We start from the raw sequence: 21,166 nt of genomic DNA on the forward strand, positions 1-21,166 counted from the left end.
GTGGACTTTAGGCTACGAAGGTTAATGCTGCCAACTTCTTTCTTTCATTTAGTTGCAAAGGTGCTAGAAAATATCTCTACATTTGGAACAAAGGCAAAAGAGACTAGCGTTTGTGTGTTTTTTCTTTCACAGTCTCAAAGGTACTACAAGATCTCTCCATACTAATTCTACAGACTAACATGGTTACATCTTTGAATGTGCACATAGTGCCTCTGTGAGAGAGATGAGAAAGATGTCTATACCTTCCATGCCCCAAATTAAGATTATTCTTTTGCCACCTGGGAAGAACCAAACACCTACCCAGTGGCATGCAGGACCACATGGAGTGGAAGAAGCCGGCATGTGGCGGCACTTTGCCGGTCTCTTAAGGAACCAACGATGTGTGTCCCTGGTTAATTCCCAGAAGAAGCGTTGATAGATTTGCCTCGGCTGACAAAGTGAACTGAGATCACCACGAGGCCGAGAAGCGTAGCGTGCGAAGCCACCCTAAACTGACCTGTCCTCGGAAAAGGCTCACGAGTTACGCACGCAGCCCAGCTCCGGCTCTCGCTCCCGTGCCGCTTGGCTCCCTGGCCAAAAAAAAAATCACACGCCAAAAGAAAAAGAAGAGAGAGAAATATTTGGCAGTTGCCCTGTGTTACTATCGGGCAGCTTGCTGCTTTGTTTACCCTGTTCCCCGATTCTCTTGTTGTCTTTCTCCCTTGAATTCCAGAAGGGGATTAAGGCAGCCTAGCCCTTGGAGAGATCGGGCGGAAGGCTGGCTGGGGATGGCGGGTTGTTGGTTGTCGTTGGGACTTAGGTGGTTGTGTTTCGAGGGTCTCTGTCCCCCCCCCCCTTCCTTCTTTCTTTCTTTCTTTCTTTCTTTCTTTCTTTGACTCCTTTGAACCTTTTGCTGGTTGTGGTTTGTCTGGCCATCACATGATTTCTTTGCAAATTCTCCCCCCCATTCCATTTCCAGTAAACTGTTTGAACAGGGATGAGTCAGTATGAAACCAGCTTCCCTGCAACCACAGGAGTTGTTAAAGAATTTGTCAACGTGGACTCCAGAGGAAAGGGGGGGGGGAGAGAGAGAAAGAGTTGTTCATATCCAATTTAACCTTGTATATTTTGGTCTTAATGCTGCGTCACGAGTTCTAAGTGGACAGCTTCCTGCCCTGGCGCACAAGTTGGGACAATGAACATGTTTGTCACGAGTTAAATTCTGATCCGCTCTGCAGATAGAGGCCATTGTGGAGTAATTTCGGCGTTTGCGTGAACTCGCTCCTTTCCCACTATTCAAAGCAGAGGCTTTCTCTCTCTCTCTCTTTTCTCTTTTTGGTGTTTGCTTCCTGTAACAGGGAGAGTACAAAGTACACCAACGATACCCAAAGTACACCAACAACACCCGATGTGCTTCGTGTTTAAGAACCCGGAAGTATGATCGGTCACCACGATTTAACAGTCACCCGGCAGCAGGTTTAAAGCATGACCTGAAGCTGATTTAGCTTTCTGGCAATGTTCACCAAGATCCTATGCAGTCCAGCAATAGCGTATGACTTCCTCTGTTCCAGATCCACTCTCCACCCACAGGATTCACTGTTTTGCTTCCATAGCCCCCTGCCATGGCTTTCCATCGCTGGTGGAGAGTGCAGGGTATTGGGGAAGTATGTGGCTATGTACCCATAGCCACTCCACAGGCTGATGGCATATTTCACCAGGAATCTCTGATGGTCTCAGCATTCAATGCCTGGCTACAGGGACATAGCCAGACGCTTTTCTGATTCCATGCGCTAGAGTGATCAGATGTCCCTTATTTGAGGACTGAAAAGCTTGTCTCTTAGAAGACTGGTAGATGCCCCTTCTTAAAAGGGATGTCCCCTATTTGGAGGTTAGAAAGCCTTTTCTTTTATATAAAATGAATCAGATGCCAAAAAAAACAATCCCATGAGTCCTGGGAGGGTGTACTTCAATTCTTGCAGAAGGTGGAAGAGAATACCAACCTTCACAACAACCATAAAAAGGCATGTGCAGGTTTTTAAGGTGGACTTATGCATATGTGCATATATATATATATATATATATATATATATATCACTTACAATATTCAGGATTGTCTTTTTCTATATGTCTCACCTTTTCCACTTAAATCTTGAAGGCACTAAGCAACAGCAAGACACACACACACACACACACACCCCGCCATAAATTAACAGCTGAAATGTTTTATTTAACCATTTCAGACCTTTTACCGTTTCAAACTACCCAGACAGCAGCAGAGATTTTAAAAAGGAGAAACAACCGAGCGATTTCAATGATTCAAGATCAGAAATTTAAAAGGACCCTGAGTACCTTCCTGACAAGAAGGGTCTCTGTATAATAATCTCAGGAAGGCAGCTGGGGTTTTTCTTTCTTCATTTGATCAGCTAATTTTACTAGGTTTTGAATGATGCGAGTAGTTGTTTCTGACCTGGGTTGAGCATCCTTCCACCAAACCTGGAGGGATGAAATCATGCATCTGGGTCTTGATGAGTGGAAAACGGAAACCAGAGGCACCATTCCACATAAGGCTGTGGAGAGTCATAGCAAGATGCTGCTGAATAATGTAAGATGTAGGTGACAAAAACCCACAAGATGTGCTACTGGATTTTAGAATTGGATTGCTCAGACTGCTTTTCAGTGTCCTCTGCTGTTCTGGGATTTTCTATGGGGTTTCGTGATGCTTCTTTGGATGGGATTGCTTCAGGTCTTCATCTGCCTGAACTCTGCCCAAACTGAATGCATGGTTCAGCACCCCTAAATTTTCATGCTCCCTCTTTCCTTACAGAATTGTCAATGGTGATACTCACTTTCCAAACTAGTTCAAAACCAGTGGCTTTTGTGTGTGTTCAATGGGATTTTTTAAAACTTCTTTTTTTCCCCTTTGGAAAAGGGGAAAAAAGGCAATGCTCCTATGGAAACTCTCCTCATTTTCCACAATGGCTCACTCTGTCGCTTTGTTTGCAACGTAAAACAGCTCAGTAAAACCACACAGCCAAAGCGGCTGAGCACGCAGAGGTGGTTACATGATCCTTTGGATCCTGGCTTGGAAGAAAGTTTTCTGCCTGGCATTTCTTTTGCTTGACGTAATTCCTCCGGTTAAGCCAAGCTTCTGTTTCTTGGTTAGCATAAAAATTTGCTCCAGTTGGCTCCCAAATTCTCCCGAAGTTTTGAATAAAGGACTGCTTTGGTTGCCAGAGAGGATGAAATCAGTTGCTGCAGCTTCTTTGTCACTGGCCAGCAATAGGCAGGCTTAAAATAGCTTACAAGCTGGTTTTACAAAAGGGGTTGGAAAGAAGATGGGAGGAGGGTGCCATGCTTAAGAGAGAGGAAATGTTGCCCCTCTTCTCACCCACCCAAACCAGTTCCAACTTCCAAATGTCTCACAAGAGTTTTTCCATTCAGTTCTGTCTCCGTCCTCTCCTTCCTCAAATCAGTTTTCCGTCTTTTATTCATGTTTATTTGCATCTGAACTCTGTTGCCTCAATGGGTGGCCATTGGAAGCTCTGTCTGCATATTGTACATTCCTGGACCTTGAGGCATTGATTTTTGTCAATGCATGTCTGGGTGGATCTCTCTTAACCCTTTCCGCCCGCGGGCCATGGTTTTGCATGAGATCACTCCTTACCCTATTTTGAAAGCCACTCATCTTTTAGGAATGGATGTGCTTCTTGGCCTCTTGACCAACCCTCCTTCCCACATTTTAAGAACGTTCAGCATCCTCAACAACATTGTTGGGATCATTGGAGACTCGAACTGGCGTCTTCGGTTTCTTGGAACAGGTTTTCCATCCTAATCTTAACCTTGTTCTACATTGGCGTTCAGAACCACCAAATGCATGTGCAGAGCCTTTAAACTTGTGCTTATTTTAATCATCTTCTATGACAACGACGACGATGCCTTTCTCCCAGAACTGGAATACAAGTCAGCGTACGGTTTAAAACAAGAACAGTCTAAACACACTATTAAAGTCGAGTTTAGCTATTCACAGTGTTAAAACAATTTAAACCGATCCTTTTAAAAAAGTAATATACAATTAATAACAATCTACTTTAACACAATACAGCACCCTAAGCCCAATCTTTAAAAGCTTGGTGTTAAAAGTATGTTGGAATCAAAAGGTCTTTTGCTGCTGATGAAAGGAAAGCAAAGATGGAGGCATTCTGGTCTCCCTGGGAAGGGATTTCTAGAGTCATGGGGCAGCTGCTAAGAAGACCTGTTCTTATAACCCAACTAACTATGCCAATGTTGGCATTGGGACTAAAAAAAGGGCATTTTCTGAGGAGTTATTGGCTTGGCCAAGGTACTATCTATATTCATATATAAGTCTAGAAATTTGGGTCAAAAATTGACCCCAAAAAAACATGAATTGACTTATCCATGTTTCAATGTAAGTAGTGTATCTTAACTCTTAGTTAAAAGAAGGAACCATCCCCTAGTGAAAAGCAAGAGTATAATCTGTTCTGGAAGCACTGACCCCCTCTACTCTCATCCATCCACCTTAAGAGTGAGCGCAAAGAGTTATGTCTGCTGGAAATTTGTACTTTCTTTGACATTTTTTTGCTTTGTTTCGTCCAGATCCTTTGCTATATGCCCCGAAGTTTTACCCTCGACTTATCCACGGGTCATAGCAAAATCCATAATTTGGCCCTCGACTTATACATGAGGTTGACTTATAGTCGAGTATCTATGGCATTGTCTGCAAGATAACCTGAAACTGTCACATGGGGCTCTCGCTGCACGTTTTACTTTTCAGAGTCTTTTAAGCACAGAATCCCGATCATCCCTTAACCTGCATCCTATGTTTCTCGAAGCGGGGAGCAAGAACCCGTTTTAGAACGGATGAGGAACGATAACGCCCCACGGCCTTTTTCATTTTAATGAGTCACATTCTAAACCGTGCATCTGTTTTAAATTCTTGCCTGCTTTCCCAAACGAAGCGGGCGAAGTGACGAGTTCCCAGGCGAGACAGCCGCCAGCAGAAGTGCTGAGTAATGAGTTGTAAACCTTTCTTTCTTTTTTTCTCTCTCTCTCCCTCCTTCCTAGACTTCTTTGACTATCAGCAAGAGAACACAATGTTCCCGGGGTTGGATGCATTCCATTAACTCCCTCGCACACCTGTTGACCAGTGTGAAAGAGTGAGTGAAAGAAAGAAAGAAAGAAAGATAACTGGTGGACAGGATCAGGTTACCTTTGTCAGACTGGTTTGAAATGGCATCTCTTGAGTTCCTGGTTGAAGGCACACTCAGTAGGCTTGGTTGTTTTTCCAAGTGTACTTCTTTCTGACTCACCCCTTTAAGGATTTGAATATTCTCACAACTCTTCCACTTCAGTCTTTTTTAATCTTGTTCCTCCCCACTTCTTCAAACAAAAACGAGAAAGCAAAGAGAACCTTCCTCTTACTCCAGGGAGGTTCAGATCAGTTTGAAAGAGAGCTTGGCCTCCTGCGATTCGGAGACATCCTAAACCCAAATCAGTGGAAATTTCCTAGTTCGGTTACACACATTTACCCCCAGTGCGAGAGAGGAAGGAGCAGGGGTACTCAAGGTGCTTTTCTGTTGTGAAAGCAGGTATGGTCTAGTGGTTAGATTGCCTACCCAGGAGTTGCAGGACCAGGTTCAGATCCGTTCTCAACCAGGACACTGGTTAGGTCACCTTGGGCCAGTAAAATTCAATCTCTCCTACATTTTAAATGTCCCAAATGCACTGGGACAGTCCTGATTCATCCCTTGTTTCAGCTGCTATCAAAATGTCCCAGTTTCTCGCTCTTCCTTCCACTTTCCCCCTTTGTCCTTATTATTTGAACTGCTGCAAACTGAGTTCAACATGGGACATTAGTTTGCACTCAGTTAACTCAGCAGAAGGGAGAGGGGACAGAGTCTCGCCTTTCCCTTTAAGCAAAAGCAAACTACCGCAACATCTCCTAGTTTGTGTGTTCTTCATTAATGCTTTTTACTGATTATACCTTATGCCATTCCAGTCTTTTTACTCATCCAACCTGATACTCTGTGTTCTGACTGATAGCCGGATCAGGGAGATGTCTTTCCCATCAGTTGCTATATGATCGTACTAACTGGAGATGCCAGGGATTGAACCAGGCATGCAAGGACCGCGCTGGTAGTGACGAATCCTTATTCCATCCACACACACATCTGCTCCTCCTTTCCTTCTTCCTTATTGCCTTTCATTCCCTCTCCCTCACCTGTCTCTTCATTCTTCCCCTTCCGTATCACAAACAGCCCTATCAGCTGCCTTTGCCCCTCTCTGTGGCTTCTCTGGAAACCCCAGAACGCATAGTTGAAACCTTTTTCTTATCTTCCCCGCCTCCATCTATTCACGCGTCTATTCGGATGGAAAACCTGTTCCCAAAAAGGGAGGGGAACCCCCACCTGGCAAATTGAAAGCACGCTTTAATTACGGTGTCTTAGTTGTGGTTTGGGAACTGGCGTTTCTCTTGGATAAGTCGCTCTTCGTTGTAACCTAAGGGCCCATTTATATAATAGCCAGAAATTGCATGTTTGGGCTTTTCCTTGTCCAGGTGACAAGCGGGCGGTTGGGTGGTTGCGTGCCTTCTCCACAAATAGAACTCGCTGCACTTTGAAAACTGGTGTCAGGGAAAAGTCAAGCTGGAGTAGGGTCATCGAGTTAGAAAGATCATTGTACATTGCCTAGTTCATGCAGGAAAGCAGTCAGTCACTTTATATATATTTCACATTTTCCTAAGGGTGATGTATAAAATAAAAAGAAATAGAAATAATACCACGTATAGCTGAAATACATCCAAACCAGATAAGATTAAAATCTACATGCACCATATGAAACGGTAATTTAAAAGCATAGACTGAAAACCATACACCACTAAAATAGGGAAAAAAACCATTATATGTAACAGTCCATTCCCAAATGCCTGTTAGGATAGAATAGTCCTCACATGAAGACAAAAGGATCATAGCAAAGAGGAGTTTGGAGGTCTAGGAATAGACACCATAAAGACCCTCTCCTGCATTTCCACCAAACATGCCTCAGGACATGATGGGACTGAGAAAAGTGCCTTCCCAAAGAGTTCAGGCATGCTCACATGGTAAGTCCATATACAGTTCTGCAGATAGCCTGGACCCAGACCATATATAAGTTTGTAGGTCATAACCAAACCAAACCAATTGTGCAGGAAATGGATAAGCAACCAGTGAAAAAAATCTAGGGCTAGAGCATCCCCAACAAGTCATTATCCAGCAATTGATGGAAGACCTCCAGCAGCAGAGATTGCCATCCGCTAGGTCAAGGATGGAGGACTATTGAAGGACCACATTGTCGATTTTTTGGCCGTTCAGACCTTCTGCAGACCATTCAGACTTTTCCCACAGGGCCACAGGTTGCCTACTCCTTTCCTAAAGTAAAGGAGACTAGTGACACCACAGTTAGGTTCATTCATGAGTTACATTTATACCCACCCTTTCCTCCAGTGAGCTCTAGACAGCATTGCCTCCCTGAAATAAAGGTGAAGGTGAGTTCTGTTTATTTTTTAGTTATATTTATGCCCAGCCTTTCCTTTAACAAGCAGTAGTACGCACACCTAGCTTTCTTCCTCCTCACTTTAGCCTTACAACCACAACTATGTGATTGACTGGTCCATAGTCACCCAAGGAGTTGAATGGAGAGTTGAACCTGGATCTTTAAAAGGCCTGGTCCAAAACGTTTGACCTATCAGTCAAGAACTACACTGGTTGCTCTTTGAGCACTTACACATGGGAGTGCTTCTGAAGTAAATAGGGAGTAAAACCATATTGTAAGGGACATGTCGGACCTAGCAATGAAATTGTCATTCCTCTGATTCTAGTGTATCGCGAGCCAATATAGTACTCGCATTGCTCCAATTTGTTGGCTGGTGCTACTGTTAGAAGGGATATATTGCTGCTTTAGGCAATGGATTTTTGGGTGTCATGAAAGGCTATCAAGTTGTTAATTTCGTTGTTTTTGTTCTGTTTTTATTGCCAGAGATAAGGAGAAACACTTGAGGGATTTTCTGATTCATGTGCCAAAACTCCTTGACTGCACCTTGATTTGGGCACCATTTGCTGCTTTGCCTCAGGCAGCCACTTTCCTTGGGACTCTCCATTTCAAAGTCAGGGAATTGAGTTATTTGTGGGAAAAGCCAAGAGAGGCTTTTGTCCTGCATCAGACAAGGAGCATCTCCTTATTATTCTCCTCATTTTAGTCATTGGGATTGAAGCGACATACTCTGTTTTTTTAAAATATAAAGTTGGCTTGGGTATATTAAATATGTGGATCAAACCTTTGCCAGCTGGTGCCTTGACTTTCCCTAGTCCAGGCTAACAGGAACAGGCTTGCTTGGGACATGAGATTGATTTGTACCCGGTGCAGGTGGTAGCTGCGGGGCGCATAGGCAGACTGAAAGCCAGAAATAAATGTTTAAAATTGCAACTCAAAAGAAAAAAGGGATGTTTCTTAGAGCACCCAATTTGCATGTCAAGAGTGCCAGGCGCCATTCTTGGCATGACCTCCATGGAAGTGGGTTTGAGTGTTGGCCTATGAATCATAGAATCATAGAGTTGGAAGAGACCCCAAGGGCCATCCAGTCCAACCCCATTCTGCCATGCAGGAACTCGCAATCAAAGTATCCTCGACAGAGGGCCACCTTGTCCAAAGACCTCCAAGGAAGGAGTCTCCACCATGGGACCCATTGAGTGGCCTTGGGCAAGTCACATTCTCTCAGCCCCAGGGCAAGGCAATGGCGAACGCCTGGACCAATCTTGCCATGAAACTCCATGATTGGTTTGCCTTAGGGTCGCCGTAAGTTGCGAATTGAAGGCACATAACAACAACAAACCATGCCAGTCCCATAGCAAAGGATTCTCTTGGGCGCACAACTAGAATGCTGGTTCAGCCACAGGGGCTTGGTCGTTCCTTGCCTTGTGTGAACTCTAAATGCTGCAGAGTCCTCCCACACCAGCCTCCAGATCCCTGCAGCTGCAGATTGCAAAGAAAAATTACTCATGATCGGGCAAAGCCATCTCCCAGACAAGTTGGAGCCATGGCAAAGCAGGTGGTGGCACACCTGCTTTGCATGCAGGAGGTCCCAGGTTCAAACCCTGGCATCTCCAGTTGTACAGATCAAAGTTCAAAAGTCACTTCTTGCTTCTTACTTTTTCTTTTGACAGTAGTTAAAGCATAACACTTAACAAGGGGTTGCATCATTCCATCCGCAATGCTACTATAGCTGTTTTAGTTCCTTTTATCATGACAAGGGGGCTCACTGTTTAAGCTGCTTGGACTGCATGGCATCCTTTTCAGTAAGTTAACTAAAAGGAACTAAGAGTTTTTAAATTAGTTCTGCTCATCATAGATAAGAGACCAATATAGATAGTAGACCAAATAGTAGATAATAGACCAAATGCATCTGAGGAAGTAGACTGAAGTCTTGGAAAGTTCATGCTGGCCAACTTCTTTCTTTCAGTTAGTCTCAAAGGTGCTATAAGATCTCTCTACATACTAATTTTGGTTCAAGAAGTCAAAGGAGAAAGTGCTAAAGTCGGCTTAGCACGTAACATTAAGGGGCAAAGCACACTACTGATAAAGAATGGCCTCCAAAAGCAGGCCACTGCCATGGTCCCAAGCCATCCGCCAATGGCATTTTGATCTGCTAGTATAACTACCGTAACTAACTAACTAAAAACTAACATTTCCACATGCTGACCAGAAGTAGAGGCTGCAGCAGACACTGTAGTGCAGTGATGGTGAACCTTTTAGAGGCCGAGTGCCCAAACTGCAACCCAAAACCCACTTGTTTATTGCAAAGTGCCATGTCCCTCTGGCTTTCCAGTGGCAAACTCTGTGCTGGGGTGATGGTAAATGTGCCCAAAGAGAGGGCTCTGAGTGCCACCTCTGGCATGCATGCCATATGTTCGCCATCACTGCTGTAGTGGGATGTGAAACCATTTACTCTCAATTCAATGAATCGAACTATCAGTCCAATGAAAAACGTTAATGTGCCTCAATATGATACCCCTTAAATTGATCGCTAGTCCTGTTGAAGGCCCAGCCTGACTGGTTGAAGACCAGGAGATGCCATTCCTGTCTACTCCATCAACCAAATTCATCCCTTTCTCAACCAGCAAAGGAAGCATATATAGAAGCAACATTTTGCAAAGGACATGTTCATGTGAATGGTTCTGCTTCCCGCCACCAAAGCTGTGCTTATTTTAGCTTTGGTCCCATTAATCCAAGGGTGGGCAACTGTGTCAGGTCTAGGGGACACTTTCATTCCCCTGGACCCTTTGTGAGCCATATAGTCTATTGGGAAAACACACACACAACCTTCAATGACCAGAAGTCAACATCTGGTTCTCATGTGAAGTCGAAGGCTTTCATGGCTGACATCTATAGCCTTTTGTGGGTATTTCGGACTCTGTGGCCATGTTCTAGAAGACTTCATTCCTGACGTTTCGCCAGCATCTGTGGATGGAGAAGTGCTGACCAGAAGTAGAGGCCGCAACAGTTTTTCCTAATTCAGATGTTGCCGAAACATCAGGAATAAACTCTTCTGGAACATGGCCATAGAGCCACTAAAAAATATCTGGATGTTAAGAGGTACAAGGACGATTTAAAAATGAAATTGTTGCCTTCCACAAGCCGTAATTCATGCTCATTTTGTGGCCAGAAAAATTACCTTGGAGGTATCGAAGGATTAAAAAAAGCATCCTTTGGAGGCCACTTGTGGCCCAGGGCCACAATGTGCCCATTCCCGCATTAAAGGCAACTAGACAATAGCTAGGGAATGTAAGCTTTTAAGCCCCGTCAATCTGAGTTTATGAGTCGGTCTTTATTTCAACATCCTCTGTTTAAAAAATGCCTGTTCCCAGCACCATTTTTGTGCGTTGCGATGATTAATCCCATGAAGTAATAACTAATGGTTTAACTATTCCTGGCCGGTATGGCATTAGTGGCAGGAAACCCTTTTCCAAACCTGCCCTAGTCATCTTTTTGAGACTAAAAAAAAAATAATGCTATTAAATATCCTTACAATCGGGAAAATGAATCATATTAACCGGGAAGAGAGGAGAAGCGAGTCTAAATTCTTTAATTTGGGGGAAAATAATGTTTTGCCTGTAAGTAACTTTCAAGTCTCATATATCTATTTGATTCTTTCAAACTATGGGGTTTTTAAAAAGTGGCGAAACTGGCCGTTTCTAGCATTTTGAGAACCGAAACTGCGAAAGAGCTTTTTGATTTCGCTACAGAGCGATATCTGTCTTGTGTGGTTTTTCTTATTAAGCGAAATACACACGAGTAAATTCCCATTAAGAAAAATCAAAGGTTCGGGGATGGTTGTATTTTCGGAAAGTTGGGGAGGACCTGAAACTATAAATGCAACGATTAGAAATCTTAATCTTTTCAGTTCTTTCTGCCATTCTGTTCATCCACTTTGTGTTTGCTTTCCTTGTAGCTATTAGGATTTGAATGTTTAATATATCATCATTTTCCCCCATTATTCCCACCTCACTATTTTTTACAGTACGTTTTATTTGAAGTCTTTTAGGATTTTAGAGGGAAAATTAAAATGTGGATAGGAAAAAATAGAGGCTCCCGTTACTTATTTGGCATCAATATCCAATCATTAATATCCAATATCTAACCATTGCTTGGCTTTGTCTTAGAATTTGATTTTTAAAATACTGCTCTTGGTGTATTTGTTGCCTTTTTAAACAAAATGAAAGAAAGATGGGTGAAAGGAACAGAAAAGTTATATTCAAAGTGTACTTGAGTTTTTGCTTCCTCTCTTCGCAGCGTTTTCAATGCTTTCTTTACATTACGACTTTTGTAAATAAAAATATATAGTATGCCATTTAAATTAATAAAACACTTGTATAAATGGTGGCCCATCGTCTCAATCTTGAGCATCTTTTAATGGGAGGAAAACCTATTGAAACCCATAGTAGTTTAGTATCCAAAATCAAAGTATTTACACTTTCTCAAAATGCCAGACTTTAATATCTAATTCTTTCTGTTTATGATGGCCTTCTTCCTTTTGTACCTCCTTCATTTTTATTTTCTCCTTGACTTTTAACAATGCAATTCTTGTATATTTTACTGCCTTGCACCTTTTTGTTTTTGCAGCAAGTATGTTTAAACTATATATACAAATTTAAAAGCCAATTCAGTTTCTTAGAGTATGGTAGTTTATACCTGTTCATAATATCTGTTTGGACTACCCTATAAATGTGGCATTTAACTATACTTTATAATGCACAATATAACATATCTATACTTTATAATATACTTTTGACAACCAAACCAAGAAAAACTTCATTGGTGTCTTGAATTGCAAACGTTACACATAACCCACGTTCCTTGCGAAATAGTCCTGGCAGAATAGGAACTGAAAATTCAGAGCTAAAACCAAATATTGTAGTGGAAAGACCTTATGAAATCTATGAGCCATAAGGAAATATTTTCCTTTTCACTTCTCCTTTCCTTATCTTTTCATTTTTCCTCTTTTAAAAAAAAAATAGATGAAAGCCTTAAAGATGAACAACTTTATGGCAACAGAGTTACATGCTTATGCTATGGAAAATGTCCTATATTTTAAAGGTAGGATCTAATCCATGTCCATGGACCATACCCTCCATAGTTTATAACCTACGCACATCTGCAAGGGAGCCACCATGTTCTAGCAGAGCAAAAGTATGCACCAAACCAGATGCTTGCACCGAAAAACCCTCCACCATCTACTCCCTCACTATTACTATTACTATCCCAGTGATTTTGAAGGTTATATAGGTTGTCCTTTCTTCATTTCCAACCAGAGACCTTAAGACTCTGGAAGACCAAAGTTCAAATCCCTATCCAGCCATAGAAACCCGCTGAGGAACTTTAGGCAAGTTATACTCTCTCAGCCTCAGAGGAAGGCAATGGCAAACCCTCTCTGAACCAGGGTCTTTTTAAGGCCTCCGTAAGTCGGGAACAACTTAGAAGCACACAGTAACAACACAAAAAGTGTGTGAAGCCTCCCCACGCGTTCCTTCGCCCACCAGATTTCTATGCCAGCGTGTTATTTTTTGGTTTAGTGGGTGCCACATTCATTCAACGTTTGTCCTCGGCACATTTCTACCTTTATTTAGGGGATCCAATAACGTCAGAAATCCCCCAAACAGTGATGCCTTTATTGGGACAACCAAAAAGCCCAGTGTCCCATGTTGCAAGCTTTATTTAAGGAAGTGTTTCTCAGGTTATTTGAAGGCAAGCATTTTCCATCCCAGGAATTGGTGCAATATTGGTTCCCATGTACAACTCTTTCTTTCTTCTTTGGAAACTCGCTGCAGCACCAGTCCATAGAAGCGCTGGACTAAGGAAGGTGAATTGGGTCCCCAAACAATATTATTTCAATTTCAAACGCTACCTTTTGTCGGACTATAGATTATGATCGATGGATAAATTGATCGAGGTTGGTGTTTAGTTAAAATCCTGAGACGATCTGGTACACGCTTAATCTTTGTTGTACCTGATCATCTGTATCAACGGTTCCTGAATTTGGTCCTCCAGATGTTTTGGACGTCGGCTTCCAAAATGTAGGACAACCTGGTTGAGGCTGCTGGGAGTTGAAGTCCCAAACACCTGGAAGACTAAAGTTTGGGAATCACTGATCTCTATTATTATTTGATATCTTAGTAATACCAAAACGGCCTTGCCGATCATGTCTAAATACCATCAGCTTGGGTAGAAGGAAAGTATGTACTCGGGGTATGCCTCTACCACATTTCTATATTGTTATTTGATATATTAGCAATGCTTGTGATATTACCAAAATGGCCTTGGTTATCATATCTAAATGCCATCAGCTTGGGTAGAAGGAAAGTGTATATTAATCATAATCATAATCATAATTTATTTATAACCTTCCTCTTCAATAAAAAGCAAGGCATTTTACATCAGTATAAAACCCATATAACACAATAAAATAATCCCACTATCCCCTCCTTCCTTAAAAGTATGCATTCGGAGTATGCCTCCACCACATTTCTGTATTGTTATTCGATATCTTAGCAATGCTTGTGATATTACCAAAATGGCCTTGCTGTTCACATCTAAATGCCATTGTCTTGAGCAGAAGGGAAGTATATATTCAGGGTATGCCTCTACCACATTTCTTCACTCTTTTATTTGTTAACATATGGGGGAAATACCATTAAAGCTCTTATCTTGAGGTCCTGGTTAGTCATCTGATTTTCTGTTACTCAGCTTGGCTGAGGAATTAATTCATCATTTTAAAGGCAAATGTAGTCTGCAGCTAGTTCTTTGTGGCATGCATTTTAATTCTGATTTTTAGTTCATTGTCATAGATTATGAAATGGGGAAAAATCCCTTCCCTCCTCAAAATAGTCATCTCAAACCTTAGATGAGAACCTATTACTATAAACCATCGACTAACTTAGAAAAGATGGTGTGCCACATTTAATTTGGAGAGGTGCAAATAATATCTTCCGAAGTGCCATCTCTAGATACTTCATACCTTCCTGGATCACAGCAAAATATATCAACTACTTTAAAAAAAAGTGTGTCCTAATCCTTTGATTTTTGCAAACTGAATTTTGCAAATTGAAATTTCAAAGCTTTTGAGAAGAACTGTATTTGGATCAGGAAAGAGAAGGCTATTTCTTCTTTTTAAATTAGCAAAGTATTCCTTGGCATTGCTTTCTAAATAAAGCAAACTTTTCTTACGTGGTATTATTTTCCATATTTTAAAATGTGCACCAGTTTTAGGCAGTGTTTCAAAAAAGTCTTTATATACAAAGTTAGGGTCAGTTCTCAGCCTTAAATCTTTTGTGGTCAACCTGTAAACGTGGCAATTTTAATTAAAAATCCATAATACTAATAGATATAGTGACTATATACATAGAACACATTTCTTTCCATACTTCCACTTACATCTAAATCACAACTTTCCATCTGTTTGCTAACATGTCTTATTACTTTTTGGGTAGAGAGAACTCGAGAAGAATTGGCTTCTGGTTTCCCATAGTTAGCTAAAATTAATTATTAATCTCCATTTAATAAGAAAGGAGAAATGTGAGAAATGTGGAATAATAGTGAATAAGCATTTTAAATTCTGGGTATAGTTATGCAGTTATTTAATTAACTTAATAACTTGCTGTCTGGCATTTTTTAGTTTACCGAAATAAAAAATTGACTATTGACTTTGAATATATAGCTGCTGATGGAATATGTGAATTTTAAGTTGGTTCAAGTGGTATTTTGGGGTATATTCGAAGCAGGTTTTTCTCCTCTGTTTGCTTAATGTGTTTTTAAATTGTCTCTTAGTGAGTTAGCCATAAAATGAATTAATTTAAAATCATAAAAGAGCTGAAATTACACTTCAGTCGGAGACCATAGGAGCCTTCCAAGTTAAGAGCAATATCTATTACTTCAAGTCTATTGAACCAGGCAGATTTTACCAACTATCTGAAAAGCAATAGATGACAGTGACCTGTGATCTTTTTCTTTATGACCAGGTTAAACTATATGAAGACCTGCCATATATATATATATATATTAGTTACAAAGCTTTTCAACATAAAACATAAGTTTGAACCCTGCCTTCCAGAGTCATAGCCCAACATTCAAACCAATAAACCATGCTAACTCGCATGTTAGTCTATTCCAGCATTTTTATTTTATGTTATTATATTTCTATCCTGCCTTTCTCCCAAGTTGGGATCCAACGCGGCTCATTACATATACACACACACACACACACACACACATATTAAAACAACAATTTAAAAACAATTAAAATAGTCCAGTTGAAACAGTAAAACATTTAAAAAATCGCAACATACAAAATTTAAAACACACACGGTTAAAAATAATCTGCAGTCTTGTAAACTAGTGGAATCCATATAATATTATGCTAGAAATGTATTTGTTTCAGTTAGTCTCTCAAAGTGCTAAGAGATTCCTTTATAACAGAGTTTATATTACCCTGAGCTTTTGTAGATCACATTTCATTTCCTCAGACGCATCGAGCATCGTATCTGAAATTCAGGTATATTTGCATGGACCTCATGCCCTAAAACGTTGGCTCCCTAACTTTGGTCCTCCAGGTGTTTTGGACTTCAACTCCCAGAAGCTCCAGCCAACGGTCAAGAATTCTGGGAGCCGAAGTCCAAAACATTTGGCAGCCCAAAGCTTGGGAACCACTGCCTTAAAGGCACCCGATCCCATTTGATCTTGGACACTGAGCAGGGTCAGCCCTGGTTAGGACTTAGATGGGAGACGGCTAGCGAATGCCAGGTGTTGTAGGCTGTATTTCAGAGAAAGGAACTGGCAAAGCCACCTCTGAGTATTCCTGGCCTATGAAAAAACTATGAAATCCATGGGGTCGCCATAAGTCGGCAGGCACCTTGAAGGCACATGCACGCACATCTTTGCATAGTCGGCATGGCTAGTACTCGGGATCGGAGGGAGACTGGATGTACGAAAATGATCCGTAAACAATTAGCTCAAGCAATAAAAAGGCACTCAGCGCATGGTTAGCATCTGTAATCGGATATAAACATCTGCTTGGCCATTTATTGCTTCTGAATGAGCAACAGGAGTTCTGTTTTTAGGAAAGTTTGTTTCCTTCTCTTGTGCCTTAAACCAGCATGTCCTGCCGTTGACGTTTGGCCGGGCCGAACACTGTTGTGAAAAGCAGCCTATAAATAATAGGTCGCCTGCTAAGAAAAGCCTATTATCTTTAACGTTTGGCTTCCCAACATTTTGGAGCAATCCTATGCTCTCCTTTTCTTAATTCCTAAATCAGTTTTAGCCAGAGATGCCAAGGATTGAATTAAGGTGCCATGCTGTGTGCCAGCTGTGTGCTTTGCCTACCAGAGCACAGTCCTTTCCTAAACGGCTGTGATTCACAATATTTCATATGGAGTTCAACAGTGGCCATGCTTAGGTGAAACCGAAGATTGGAAATCTTGGATTAAGCCCTCTGCTAGATAACATGTTCACACATTTTGCTGGCAAACTAATTGAGGTTAATTTGCTTTTTATGACTCTCCGGAGACTTAATGCAGCGGTGCCAACTTTGGCTTAAAGGTGTGGGGATGCGGGTGTGTATCTATGTGGGGTTTCCCCCCTTTTCTTTCTTGACGCATGAGTGCTACCTGTGTCATGACACTTCTGAGCAGTTCATGCTAGCAGGAAGATCTCAAAATGAGCATCCGGTATGGTTCAGGATTTCAGTTTGATTCAGCATGCCAAATGTCTCTCTCTTCGAAGGTGTTGGTTTTACGCATGTGTGTGTTTTTTGTTCTTAATGAAAGCTTTCTGGTTAAACTCTCTTGCACAATGCAGGGTGGGGCAGGCGAAGTGTGAGAGAGGCTGCAGTCCCATAGAATCGGCAATAAGAATGACTTTAGTTTTTCTTTTCCTCCTTCGCAGGACTTTGCCTCACGTGCCAAGCTGGCAGTCCAGAACCTTGTTCAGAAAGTTGGGTTTTTTGGCATCCTGGCATGCGCTTCAGTAAGTTCTCTTCAGATAATTGATTTGATCAATGCCATTTGTATCCTCCAGACTTTCTTTCTAAGGAGTTGAGGGCAGCATAAGAGTTTGACATAGGTAGCATTACGTATTTGCCACATCTGTATCCTACCTTTCCTTCAGCCTTCATGAATCTTCACCACCAATCCGACAATCCATTAAGGTAGGTTTGGCAAAGCCAAAGATCACCAAAGGAGTCTTTTGGCCCAGCGGTGACCCGAACTTCTATCTCTCAAGTCCCAAGCACTACACCACATCGACCAGTGGTCCCCAAACTGTGCTCTTTAAAGGCTTTTGGACTTCAGCTCCCAGAATCCCAAACTATTGGGGCTTCTGGGAGCTGAAGTCCACAGTCTCTTAAAGGGCACAGTTTGGGGACCACTGACATAGACAAAACCATCTTGCAGAAATAAATGAATGAATAAAGGCAATAAATAATCAATTAAATACATAAATATTTTTGGACATCAACATTGTTAAAAGGGGCTACTGGCTATGTCTGTTTTGCATGCACAAGTCCCAAAATCATTCCCCAGCATCTCCAAGTAGGAGGTGCTCTCTTGTCAGAAACCCATGGAGAGCTACTGCCAGTTACTGTCAAACTTTAAGCCTACAGCTGTTTTGGACTTTAACTCCCAGAAGCCCCAGCCAACTTGAGCATTCATCAGGAATTCTGGGAGCTGAAGTCTAGAATATCCGACGGCCCAAAGTTTGGGAGACACTGAGCTAGATAAACATATACCTTGCTGCCCAAAGCAAAGGACACAATGCCCCTTCAAGAAATCAAACTGGAATAGCAGTTGGGTGTTGTTTCAACCATGGCAGTAGGACAACACCTCCCGCAAAACTGTCTCCTCAATAGACAAAATGGCCCCTAGACTCATGGGAGTGAATGGAGAAGTTCCTACCATCATTTTCAATCTTATAGCAGTTGCTTCATTTCTACCTCACAGTTGGGCCGGTCCTGTTAATACTCTTCTCTTGAACTGAGGACAGCCCTCTAAAGTTTCCATCCAAGGATTGAATCTGGTACTTCTAGGCCAGGGTGGGCAAGTATTGGGCTTCCAGATGTATTTATTGGTATGCCTACAGCTGTCATTAGCCCTAGTCTCCCTCCTTGGAGGTCTTTAAGCAGAAGCTGGATGGCCATCTGTCGGAGATGCTTTGACTGGGAGTTCCTGCATGGCAGAATGGGGTTGGACTGGATGGCCCTTGCGGTCTCTTCCAACTCTATGATTTTTATGATTCTATGATTGTGTGAATGAATGGTGGGGGATTGTGGAAGTAGCAGTCCAAAAAAACTGAGAATCACAGCTGCCCAACCCAGTTCTGGACTATAGGATGCTCCATGATACATTCAGAACAACAAGATTAAATACAAAAAGCCAATTCGGCGGTACCCTAATTTCTTTTAATGACCTCTGCATGGTTAGGACAGAGGGGGGGGGGGAAGAAATCTGCTCTCCTCTTCTTGATCTCCTAGCTAACCCATGATCTGATGTTTAATTTCACATAGTTGAAGGATTCCTGTGCTTCCCCTTCTGTGAGCATCCCAGGGTGACATGCGCACCTTAAAGATGCAACAGAATGGAAAATATATATGGACGCACATGCAAAATGATGGTTTTAAGTGTCTAGCTTTGTTTTCTGTGTCTTCTCCTTCTGTTTCTTTCCCCTCCACCCAACGCCCCAAGCGAAGGCCTGCTCCTGTCTAGCTCTTTTGGAGTCGCTCAATTTAGCTAAGCTGTCATGGCATTATTGTTGCTGGGACTGACTCACCCGGTCACACAGTCACCCTGGCATGAGCCATCTCTGAATAAGCTGATTTGAGCCGAAGCAAAGCTGAGGGTAACTGGAAATCATCTGAGAAGATGTCAATCCGTCCTTTCTCTCTCTCTCTCTGTCTCTCTTTGGTTATTACTTTTTAAATGATCTACTAAGTCAATGCCTCCTTTCTTACTGTCCTCGCCCCACCATGAGACATTCGGCCCCTTGCATCTTTCTTCATTGCAGGACAGATGTTTGCTTAAATATGGGAATTAAGAGACATTGTGGTTTTTGGGTTTTTGAGTCATAAATTAAAGGAAGCAACAGACGCCGTAAGAGTTTCATAGCAGAATGCATAGCAGACTTTGCTTTCTATTATGTTCTCTCATCCAGATTATTGATACTACTACTGCTCCTGCTGTAACAGATAAGATTATCCTTGGGAGAGGCAGAATAAATTATATTATTATTATTATTATTATTATTATTATTATTTGGTGATACAACCATGTTAATCTGGAACATCAGTACGCAAAGGGATCTTGCAACACCTTTGGGACTAACTGTGCGTTAGAAGTGGGAGCATGAGCTTTCGTAGACTTGGTCTACTTTCTCTATGGGATATTTTTTGGACTCATTCTGGGAAAGGGAGACTCAACCTGTAATTGTTTAAATAGTGACGCTGGTCAGGTCAAGTCGAAATGGCAAGGATCAACCATTAGCCAACATGTTTTCATGGTGACTGTCCTTCCCGACAAGCCGTCAGCCTGACGTGGAGAACAAACTTGTGATCCTCCAGATGTTTTAGACTACAACTCCCACAACCCTTTCGCACTTGCTGTGCCAGGCTATAGGTGAAAACATCTGAAGGTCCAAATACAAACTCTCTCTTAGCCCCGAGAAAGAGAGCACTGGGCTGAGGTTTAAAAAGCATATAATGACATCTATTTCTCTTGAAGTGAGCAAGAGGGGACTTTTTGCTTTCCGGGTTGTGCAATGCTGCTGTGTGTGTGTATGTGCGCATGCATTTTAATTTGAAGTAGTGACTGGGTTTTTGAGCACGCTGCCGTCTTTCCCTCCCCTTGTTCAGTTACGACATCTGAGGCTTAATCTCCAGAACATTTTGTGCTCCTTCGGCCCGATAGGAGCGCGTAAACACATCTCTTTCTCTCTCTTCCTCTGAGCTTTCCTTACGGTAGCTGCGTGAACCTATCATACCACCGTCTTCTGGTTCTCCCAACACCCCAGTGTCCCGGCTCTTTGTTTAAACACGTAAATATCTAAAGAGAAACCAGCTATTTAAAGGATTCTGTAAAATGACAGCTTCGCAGTGGAGCAATTCCCTTCCCGAATCAAAGAGTGTCTGGAGTGTTTTATTTGGTTTACTCTGTAACCTTATCCTACCGGCTTACGGACTCCGGGTTTGTTAACAAGTTTGTACAGCCGTTCCCCCTTGTTTTAAAAAAATCACCAAAACCCACTTGTTTAAGACATCAGAATATTTGATATCAGATATCAGAATATTTGGCCTGGTATTTTAACTTGAAACAGTGCTGCACGAGTTCATTCATGGCTTTTTCCCCCCTTGCATTTTGATTTAATCCTTTTTTTTAACCACACATGTTCATACACATGTTATTTCATTTACATGTGTTGTATTTATGGCTAGATAGCCAGAGCATCCTTTTTACCCTGGAAATAATTTTTTCGGTGCCATAAAATTATTATATCTACAATTCCATTTTTTTTTTTGCTGGTTGGAAAGCTATACAGAGCTAACAAATACAAGAATGATTTATATCAATCATTCTTAACCTTTTTTGCCCTACAGGGACAC

General features: G+C 41.9%; 1 protein-coding gene across 4 annotated transcripts in view; it reads left to right on the forward strand.

Moving 5' to 3' along the window:
* Window positions 1-21,166, forward strand: part of VMP1 (vacuole membrane protein 1) — a 97,331-nt gene that overhangs the window by 39,873 nt on the left and 36,292 nt on the right. For all 4 annotated transcript variants that reach the window (XM_042442264.1, XM_042442267.1, XM_042442266.1 and 1 more), the window contains exon 8: window positions 17,464-17,544. In XM_042442264.1, the coding sequence (XP_042298198.1) occupies window positions 17,464-17,544 (81 nt within the window). The remainder of the gene's footprint in view (window positions 1-17,463; window positions 17,545-21,166) is intronic.

The sequence above is a fragment of the Sceloporus undulatus genome, chromosome 11, assembly GCF_019175285.1.
Source record: "Sceloporus undulatus isolate JIND9_A2432 ecotype Alabama chromosome 11, SceUnd_v1.1, whole genome shotgun sequence".
NCBI classification, from domain to species: Eukaryota; Metazoa; Chordata; class Lepidosauria; order Squamata; family Phrynosomatidae; genus Sceloporus; species Sceloporus undulatus.